Source organism: Apus apus, unplaced genomic scaffold (genome assembly GCF_020740795.1).
Source record: "Apus apus isolate bApuApu2 unplaced genomic scaffold, bApuApu2.pri.cur manual_scaffold_30_ctg1, whole genome shotgun sequence".
Lineage (NCBI taxonomy): Eukaryota > Metazoa > Chordata > Aves > Apodiformes > Apodidae > Apus > Apus apus.
The window spans coordinates 749,195-759,394 of NW_026248848.1; the positions used below are offsets into that span (position 1 = coordinate 749,195).

At 62.3% G+C, this 10,200-nt stretch overlaps 1 protein-coding gene across 1 annotated transcript in view; it reads right to left on the reverse strand.

Annotated features, from left to right (window-relative positions):
- The window catches only part of LOC127396195 (tenascin-X-like), a 35,944-nt gene extending 27,382 nt beyond the window's left edge, over positions 1 to 8,562 (reverse strand). Inside the window, exons 1-8 of the mRNA XM_051643814.1 lie at positions 8,537 to 8,562; positions 6,921 to 7,126; positions 6,111 to 6,347; positions 5,373 to 5,485; positions 4,630 to 4,783; positions 2,779 to 3,684; positions 2,613 to 2,702; positions 1,862 to 2,155 (exon numbers count right to left, since the gene is read on the reverse strand). Coding sequence (XP_051499774.1) covers positions 1,862 to 2,155; positions 2,613 to 2,702; positions 2,779 to 3,684; positions 4,630 to 4,783; positions 5,373 to 5,485; positions 6,111 to 6,347; positions 6,921 to 7,122 — 1,996 coding nt within the window. The 5' untranslated portion in view covers positions 7,123 to 7,126; positions 8,537 to 8,562. The remainder of the gene's footprint in view (positions 1 to 1,861; positions 2,156 to 2,612; positions 2,703 to 2,778; positions 3,685 to 4,629; positions 4,784 to 5,372; positions 5,486 to 6,110; positions 6,348 to 6,920; positions 7,127 to 8,536) is intronic.
- Between the last annotated feature and the right edge of the window lie 1,638 nt (positions 8,563 to 10,200).

Sequence of the window (10,200 nt, forward strand, 5' to 3'; positions counted from 1 at the left end):
TGAAGACTGGAGTGACATTGGCTTTCCTCCAGTCCTCAGGCACCTCTCCCGTGTTCCAGGACTTCTCAAAGATGATGGAGAGTGGACATCCATAGCTCTTCCTTTGTCTACTGATGTAGTTTCTCCATCATAGAAGGCCAGTTGTTTGGCAAGGCAGGACTTGCCCTTGGTGAAGTCATGCTGGATGTCACCAATCACTTCCGTGTCCTCCATGTGCCTTGTCAGAGCTTCCAGGAGGATCTGCTCCATGATCTTCCCAGTCACAGAGGTGAGTAGGACAGGTCAGTAGTTCCAGGGTCCTCCTTTCTACCCTTTTCAAAAATGGGTGCCATGTTTCCCTTTTTCCAGTTCCCAGGGACTTCACCTTGACTTTTAATCACAGAGAGTGGCTTGGCAGCTGCATCCCTTAATTCCCTTAGGACTCAGGTCCCATCAATTTATCTATGTTCAGGTTCCTCAGGTGGTCAGTCCCCTTTAAGGATTGAAAGTCCATCAGGTCTCTGCGGAGCCTTCTCCTCTCCAGGCAGAACACCCCAACTCTCCCAGCCTGTCTCCAGAGCAGAGCTGCTCCAGCTCTCGCATCATCTCCGGGGCCTCCTCTGGACTTGCTCCAACAGTTCTGTGTCCTTCTTGTGCTGGGGACACCAGAACTGGACCCAGCATTGCAGGGGTGGTCTCACCAGAGTGGACTAAAGGGGGACAATCCCGACCCTTGCCCTACTGGTCATGTTGCTGGTGATGCAGCCCAGGACATGGTTTCTAGGCTGCCAGTGCACATGGACAGGTCACGTTGAGCTTCTCATCACCCAAAACCTTCTCCTGAGTGCTGTTCTCAATTCATTCTTCACCCAGCCTGGATTTGTGCTTGGGATTGCCCCAAATCAAGTACTAGGCCTCATTGACCTTCATGAGGTTGCCACGGGCCTGCCTCTCAAACCTGCCCAAGTCCCTCTGGATCGCATTTCATTCCTCAGATGTACACCGGTGTTATCAGCAAACTTGATGTCGCAAGCCGGTACCGGGGGGCTACCGGCTGTCAGGATACTTTGCGACTGAGGACACAATACATCCATCCATCCACCAAACCCTCCAACCATTCATCCATCCACCCACTCACCCTTCTTCCTTCACCCTTCAGTGCTCCCATCCAGCCCCAACTGTGCACCCAAGACATATAAACATTTTTCACGAGGGCTCAGCCCAAGCTCCTGCCCACAGCAAAACCACGGTCCAGAGAATGTCTCCAGCCCCTCACCTGTGACGGTGTCAGTGGAGACGGGGCCCAGCCGTGTCCGGCCCCACAGCCCGTACAGGTTGAACTTGTAGCGGCGCGACGGGGACAGCCCCGGCACGGTCACCGTGCGGGAACCCCCGTCCACGGGCAGCACCTGGGGCTGGCCTTGGGCATCCCTGTACTGCACCGTGAAGGAGTCAAAGGTGCCCTCGGGGACGCTCCACTCCAGCTGCACCGAGTCGGGGCTGACCTGGGAGGCCCTGAGCTCCCCCAGGACTGGCTTTGGGCTTGCTTCCTCCTCTGGCGGGGCTGCAGCTGCAATGGACAGGGCACAGTGCACACACAAAGATCCACCAGTCCCTTGGCCCATCAGACATCTCTACATCCCTTCCACCCGCCTACCCTCACTCCCTTCATCCAGCCAGCCAGCCAGCCAGCCAGCCAGCCAAGTTTCCACCCTTCCATACAAACACCCCTCCAGCCCTCAGGCCCACACCCCCCCACACACACCACACCAAGGGCCCGATCCTCTTCCCATGTCCCTCAAGTCAAAGGATCTGCCAGGGCTGAGACTTGTTCCAAACCCACTGCCCACAGTCATACAGATGGGCCCAGAGATGTGCCCACCTGTGATGGCACTGGTGGAGATCAAACCAATCCGTTTCCGGCCCCACACCCCGTACAGGTTGAACTTGTAGTGGCGGGATGGGGACAGCCCCGGCACGGTCACCGTGCGGGATCCGCCATCGACCGCAAGCGCCTGGGGTTGGCCTTGGTCATCCCTGTACTGCACTGTGAAGGAGTCAAAGGTGCCCTCAGGGACACTCCACTCCAGCTGGATGGAGCTGGGTGTGACCTTGGAGACCATGAGCCCGCCCAGGCGGGGCCGGAGTGGTGGTTCCTCTGAGGGTGGGGTTGGCACTGCAATGGGGATGGTGCAATTTAGAACGTGAAGATCCACCCACCCACGTGTCCTCCTGCCCAACCATCTGCCTGCCTGTCTGATCACAGCTTTAATCCAAGCACCCAACTGCCCATCAGTCCTCCTTCTGACCCAACTGGGTGACCACCCACCCGTTGTCCATTCATCCTCTTCTTTGCCCATTGTTCCATTCATCAGTCCCTTTATCTGCCTGTCCATTAATTTGTCCATTCAATTCTCCAAGCTTCCATCTAATCAATGACCTGGTTCTCCACTCAATTTTCCTTCCATCAGTCTTTGAATCCCCCAACCCACCAACCACCTATCCATCCAACTACCCATCTATCCAACCATGCCCCTGTCAAACCACTGTCCCTCCCTCCCCACCCTGTCTCCTATGAACCCTTGCCCCTCAGCTTTGATCCCTCTGCTTCTGCCCTGACCACCTCTTGGTACCTGCTTTGGCCATGGCCCCTTGGGGCTCCGTCAGCTCTATCTCATCTGTGTGGTCCCAGTCCTGTGGGGGTTCCTCTGTGCCACCACCCCCTGCACTCAAAGGAGAGAGGGGGGGTTATGGCATATCCCCAAACCATCTTGTCCCCTCTCCATCCCCATCACCCACCTGCTGTCACCAGGGCTGTGTAGGACTTGGAGACATGTCCCCTCACCACGCCGTGCACCTCCACCCGGTACAGGGCCCCTGGCACCAGCCCCGGCACCCGGGCCACTGCCGTGTCCCCCGGCACCCGCAGCTCCCCCTCAGCCCCCCCTGGCTCCCCCAGGGGCTGGTACCGGATCACCACCATGTCTGCATGGCCCTGCAACCCCTCCAGGTCCACCAGAGCCTCGCCTGAGGCCCCCGGCAGCACCTGGGGCTTGAGGTGGGGGGTCTGCTGGAGGAGCTGCTGCCGCAGTGGGGCTGGGCTGCGCCGCAGCAGGTACCAGAGGATGGCACGGGCCACTGCCCCCACTGTCTGGTTGCCTCGCAGGGGGTAGTTGGTGGCCCGGAGGTGGCTCTCCAGGCGCTGCAGCAAGGACCCGTTGTAGGAGGAGAGCTTGGCCCCAAGGTCATGGAGGGATGGGCCACCCGGTAGCAAGGGGGACAATGCTGGGGACACCGGGGACCATGGAGATGGAGTTGACACAGGGGATTGTGGAAATGGTGAGGACTGTGGTCTGGGGGACACTGGGGATGCTGGTGCTTCAGGGAACCTTGGGGACACAGGTGAGCCTGGGGATGCTGGTGATGCTGAGGATTCTGGTGACACTGGGGACCTTGGGGATGCTGGGAACCCTTGAGATACTGGAAACCTTGGAGATGCTGGTGACCCCAAAGACCCTGGTGACCCCAAGGATTCATCCAGTGACACTGGTGATGCTGGTGATCCCAGGGACACTGGTGACCTTGGGGATGCTGGAGACCCTCGGGCTGATGGTGATGCTGGGGCCACTGGTGATGCTGGAGACCCCAGGGAACCCTGAGAGGACCCTGGGGACCCCCTGTGGGTTGGCAGAGTCTGGCCAAGTGCTGGGAGAGCAAAGGGGACCAGGGTCACCAACCTCTCCCCAAAGGTCCCCATCTGCCAGAGCCTGGGGACCCACTGGGGAGACACAGGGATGGATGGACACAGGGGACAGATGGACCCACAGGGACAGACTGGGGACAACCATGGGGACACACTGGGAACACCCAGACCCATGGAAACAGACTGTGACAGATGGACTGACGGGGACAGACTGGGGACATCCAGACCCAGGCAACAGAGGGACGCACAGGGAAGCACCAGGAGGTGTGGGGACACATGGGCCCAAAGGGACAAATGAGCCCATGGGGACACATGGGGACACATGAGCCCATGGGGAGACATGGACCCACGGGGACAGATGGGGACATACAGGCCCACAGGGACAGATGAGCCCATGGGGACACATGGACACGTGGGGACAGACAGAGACTGTGGACACTGTCCCTGTCCCTATCCCTGTGGGCATGACATCCCCACCTCTGTCCCCATCCCTCTGCCACCCCCACGCTTGTGCCCATCCTGTCCCTGTCCCCATGGCCGTGCTGTCCCCATGTTTGCATCACCCCTATCACCATCCCTGTCCCCATGCTGTCCCCAGTCCTGTCCCTCACACCCAGGACCATTCCATCACTGTTCCCAACCCCATCCACATGCCATCTCCACACCTGGCCCCATGCCTATGCCTACTGCCATCCTCGTGTTGTCCCCACCCCTGCCTTTTGCCCATGCCGCCTCTGTCCCCGTTCACATGCCTGTCCCTTCCCCATCCCTGTCCCCATGCTCATGCCCTCCCCAGCCCTTTTCCTATCCCTGTCCCCACACATCCCCACGCCCATTGCCATCCCCACATTGTCCCCACACTGAATCCATCCCTGTGCTGTCCCCATTCCATGTTGTCCCCTTCCCCTGCCCGTCCCCTGGTGCCCCATGCCCGCGGTGACACGTACGGGTGCGGATGCGTAGGGTCCCAGGGGCCCCGAGCTGCTGCTCCCGTTGGGCCTGGATGAAGAGCTCGAAAGCATGGCCAGGTGCCAGCCCTGTCACCTCAAAAGTGACAGCAGAGCCAGGCAGCTCATGGGTGGTCATCGCCGCTGGCTCATCCTGGGGTAAAGGGACATGGCCAAGGACATGCTGGGGACACCAGGGTGGGACCTGGCCCTGAGCCAGGCATGTGGCCATGGCCAAATGCTTCTACCAGGGCTGGGGGACATACTGGGGACAGCCAAGGAGGGACACATTTGGGACAGTGTGGTGAGGCCACCTTCTCATCAGGCAGGTGGCTGCAGCCAATGGCTTGTCCTGGGGCTGAGGGACATTCTGGGGACACACTTGGTATGTATTTGGGACACCACAGTGGGGAGGTGTCCTTGTCCCTAAGCAGGGGTACAGGCAGGTGGCTTATCCTGGGGACAAGGGACATGTTTGGCACACTGGGGCCACCACACTGGGGACACATCCCTGTCACCAAGGGAGCAGGAGGATGGCCACAAAGGACACACCGGGGATGTGTCCCACTGAGTAGGGCAGCAGTGGGTGCCTTGACCACTGGCTTGCTCCAGGGACAACGCGGGACATGTTTGGGACACTAGACAGGGGCCACCTCATTCTGGGGATGATGGTCAGACGGGGGTGACCACACTGGGGCCCCAGTGGTGCTGGGGACCTGTTCCCACCCCTGTCCCCAGCTCACCAGAGGGACAAGGGCCACCTGGTAGCCATCCACTGGCACGGGCGGCCGGGGCCAGGTCACACGGAAGGATGTCTGGTTGCGGGCAGCCAAGCGTGGTGTCACTGAGGGGATCTCTGTGGGGACACAGTCCTGTCAGAAGATGCCACCTCAGGGAAACTTTGGGAAGCCAGGGGATGGGAAACCCATGGGACGGGGACACCCTGGGGTTACCATGGAATGGGGCATATGTGGGATGAGGATACTCTGGGGACACCACAGGATAGGGAGGTCATGGGAGGGGAACACCCTGGGGACACCAGGAGATGGGGACACCCAAGGGATAGGAACACTCTACGGACACTGTGGGGACACCAAGGAATGGGGCACCACAGGATAAGGATATCCTGGAGCCACTGTGCATGAGGAAGAAGGTGGGGGCACACTGGGATGCAGACACTGGGGGACTCTTCAGAACCCTGGGGACACTTAGAGACACCTGAGGACCCCGGGGACACTTGGGGACAAATCAAGGTGGCATCAGGGCCCACAACTGCCAAAGAAGAAGGTGGGGGGGCATTGGGAGTAGTGGGATAGGGTCAATGGGGGGACCCTCTGGGACCCTCAGGGACACGTGGGGACACACTGAGGTGGCATCAGGGCCCATTACGGCCAAGAAAGAATGTGGGAGAGCACTGGGATGGGGACAATGGGGGAGCACTGGAGACCCTTGGGGACCCCTGGGGACACCTGTGTCCATACCCAGGTGGCAGTGGTCTCCACCACGGCCAGGGGGACAGGCGGGGGTGGCACAGACGGGACCCGTGAAGCCAGGGAAGCAGCGGCAGCGCCCGGCGTGGCAGCGGCCCTGGTCACTGCAGGAGAGGGGACAGGGGACAGCGGGGGGGACAGGAGGGGCAGCAGGGGGGGTGGGGGCAGAAGGGCAGCCACAGCTGTCCCCATCTCGGGGGGGACAGAGCTCCCGAGCCAGAGTCTGTCCTGCAGAGAAAGGGGGGACACAGGGGTGACAAGGCCCCATGGCCCCTGCATGATCCCTCCAGGTCCAACCCCCAATGTTCCCCCGTGCCCCAGTGTCCCCCCAAGTCCTCCTCTTGTCCTCCCCATCCCCCTCCATACTCCTGTCCCCCCATGTTCCCCCAAGTCCCCCTGTCCCCATATTCCCCCATGTCCTCCTCTTGTTCCCCTCATCCCTATTCCCCCCTGTCCCCTTCTATCCCTATGTCCCCCATGTCCTCCCCCACGTCCCCCAGTGTCCCCATTCCCACATCCCTCCAGATCCCTTCAGGTCCCCCCATGTCCCCATGTCCTCCCACTGTCCCCCCATGTCCCCATGTGTCCCTGTCCCCACATCCTTCCAGGTCCCTCCATGCCCCCATGTCCTCCCATTGTTCCCCCCTGTCCCCCCTGTCCCCGTGTTCCCTCATGTCCCCATGTCCTCCCCTTGTCTCCATCATCCCCTTTTACCTCCCCACATCCCCCCATGTCCCCTTTTGTACCCCCATGTCCCAGTGTCCTCCCATGTCCCCTGAGTCCCCCCCACACTCCCGGTACCAGTGCCAGCCTGGGGTCCCTGGCTGTCCCCGCACTGTCCCTGCAGCGCCCGCACTTGTCGCTCCAGCTCCCGCAGCCGCCCCAGGACGGTGACCAGTGTCATGGGCCCACAGGCCAGGGGGCCGGGGGGTGACACAGGGGGAGTCCCCAACCCCCCCCGCAGCACCAATGCCAGCAGCAGCAAGGGCAGCCCCGGGGTCATGGTCCTGTGGGGACAGAACCTGTGGGGACACCTGGGGGGAACACCCAGGGAACACAGAGACACCCCCAGGGGACACAAGGACATCACGAGGGACACATGGACACCCATGGGGACACCCAGTGGACACCAGAACATCATAGGTGGGACACAGAGGGGACATGGGGACACCCAGGGGGCAGAGGGACATCACAATGGACACGTGGACACCCATGGGAAACAAGCAGGGGACAAAAGGACATCCACAGGGGACTCTCAGGGGACACAGAGGGGACATCATAGGGGACACCTGGGCACACATGGACATCCATGGGGACACCCAGGGGCAAACAGGTATCATGGGGGACAGACAGCCAGCCACAGGGGACATCAGAAGACACAGGGACACCCCTCGGGACACCCGGGGGACACAAGGACATCACAGGTGGGACACAGAGGGGACACAGGACCCCCCCAGGGGACACACAGCCACTGTCACCCGCAGCACCCACCCACACCTCTGGGTGGCCCTGGCACCAGTGTGCCCAGTAAACCCACAGTAATCTCCCAGTAGCCCCCTAGTAAGCCCTCAGTTACCTCCCAGTAGCCCACCAGTAATCTCCCAGTAACCCTCTAGTAGCCCCTCAGTAACTCTTCAGTAGCCCCACAAGTAATCTCCCAGTAACCTCCCAGTAGCCCACCAGTAACCTCCCAGTAGCCCTCCAGTAGCTCCCAGTAGCCCCCCAAGTAATCTCCCAGAAACCTCCCAGTAGCCACCAGCAGTTCACCAGTAACCTCCCAGTAACCCACTGATAGCCCTCCAGCAACCTCCCGGTACACCCTCCCCCCCCCGTAGACCCACTTCCCAGCAACTCAAGCAGCTCCATCAACAGCAACACCAGTAACACCAGTAACACCAGTCATCCCCAAGAGCACCAGCCACACCAGTGCTCCAGCAGCTCCAGTCAGCCCAGAAACACCAACAATTCCAGTTGCTTCCAGCATATTCAACCCCAGCAACACCAGTTCATCCCAATCACACCAGTCACTCCAAGCCCCCCAGTTCTCCCAGTCCCCCTTATGCTCCCAGTCCTCCCAGTCCCTTCAGTGCTCCCAGTCCCTCCACCTCTCCCAGTCCTCTCAGTTCCCCCAGTTCTCTGAGTCTGCCCAGTCCCCCCCCAGCTCTCCCAGTCCCCCCTATGCTCCCAGTCCCTCCAGTGCTCCCAGTCCCCAACCTCTCCCAGTCCTCCCAGTTCCCCAAGTCCGCCCTGCCCCCCAGCTGTCCCAGTTCTCCCACTTTCCCCAGTCCCCCCAGCTCTCCCAGTCCCCCCAGTTCTCCCTGTCCCCCCAGCGCTGCCAGTGCTCTCAGATCTCCCAATCCCCCCCAGTTCTCCCACTCCCCCCCCAGTCCCTCCAGTGCCCCCAGTGCTCCCAGTACCTCCCGCCCGTCCCGGCTCTGACCCTGCGGTTGCGCTGCGGGAGGGGGAGAAAGGCGGGGGGAGGGGGCGGGGCCGCATCCCACGCACCTGCCCCCCCACCCCGCGGGGGACCCAGGCGTCCGGGCGGCGCCCCCCCCCCCCGCGTGTTTATGGGGCGACGTCGCCGGGGAAACCAAAACATCTGGGCGGGAGCGGCCAGATGTGGGTCCGGCTGCCAGGGGAGGAGGGGCCGTCCAGTGACACCAGTAACACAAGTGACACTGCACAGCCTGCCCCACAGCTCCCACTGCAAACAGTAACTGCCGTGACACCTGCCCCACAGCTCCCAGTGCTCCCAGTAACCGCTGTTCCACCTGCCCCACAGCTCCCAGTGCTCCCAGTAACCGCTGTTCCACCTGCCCCACAGTTCCCAGTGCTCCCAGTAACACAGCACAGCCGGCCCTCAGCTCCCAGTGCTCTCAGTAACACCGCACAGCCTGCCCCACAGCTCCCAGTGCTTCCAGTAATCGCTGTTCCACCTGCCCCACAGCTCCCAGTGCTCCCAGTAACCACTGTTCCACCTGCCCCACAGCTCCCAGTGCTCCCAGTAACACCATACAGCCTGCCCCAGAGTTCCCAGTGCTCCCAGTAACACCGCACAGCCTGCCCTACAGCTCCCAGTGCTCCCAGTAACCACTGTTCCACCTGCCCCACAGTTCCCAGTGCTCCCAGTAACACAGCACAGCCTGCCCCACAGCTCCCAGTGCCCCCAGTAACACACCACAGCCTGCCCACAGCTCCCAGTGCTCCCAGTAACCACTGTTCCACCCGCCCCACAGTTCCCAGTGCCCCCAGTAACACCACACAGCCTGCCCCACAGCTCCCAGTGCTCCCAGAGGGCCCGATCCGTGGAGCTGGTCCCGGGTGGGGCCGTGACTCACCCCCCCCCGCCCCCCCGTTGTTGTTGTTGCTGCTGCAGGGGCCGGGGGGGGGGGGGGGGAGGTGTCTGGGCCAGATGCCTGGAGCCCCCATGGGGGCAGTGGGGGGGGGCAGGGATCCCCTCCAAGGCAGTGGGGGGGGGGGGGTCTGGGGGCTGAGGGGGGGGCAGGGGACTCCTGGGTCCCCCAAGGACAGTGGGGGTGGGGGTGTGACTCGGGGGTACCGGATTCCCGGGGTACCCCCGGGGGCGGGGGCGGGGGGGGGGGTGCGGCACGTGGGTCCGGCACGAGGCCCGCGGGGTCACGAGGGGGGTGGGGTCCCCACGCTGGGGTCCCCTCGGGGCTGGGGGTGGGGGCAGGCGGGGCGGGCTCCTTGGCTGGGGTTGGGGTTGCTCATTGCCCCCGGGCTGGGCGGGCCCCACACTTAGGGGGCTCTACGGGGTACGGGGCACTTGTGGGGCTGGGGCACGTGTGGGGCAGGGCATGGGACTGGGGATATGTGTGGGGCAATGTGTGGGGAGGCTATGGGGCAGGGCTATGGGGCAGGCTGTGGGGCTGGGCTATGTGTGGGGCAGGCTGTGGGGCAGGGCTATGGAGCAGGCTGTGGGGCAGGGCTATGTGTGGGGCAGGCTGTGGGGCAGGGCTATGGAGCAGGCTGTGGGGCAGGGCTATGTGTGGGGCAGGGCTATGGAGCAGGCTGTGGGGCTGGGTTATGTGTGGGGCAGGCTGTGGGGCAGGGCTATGTG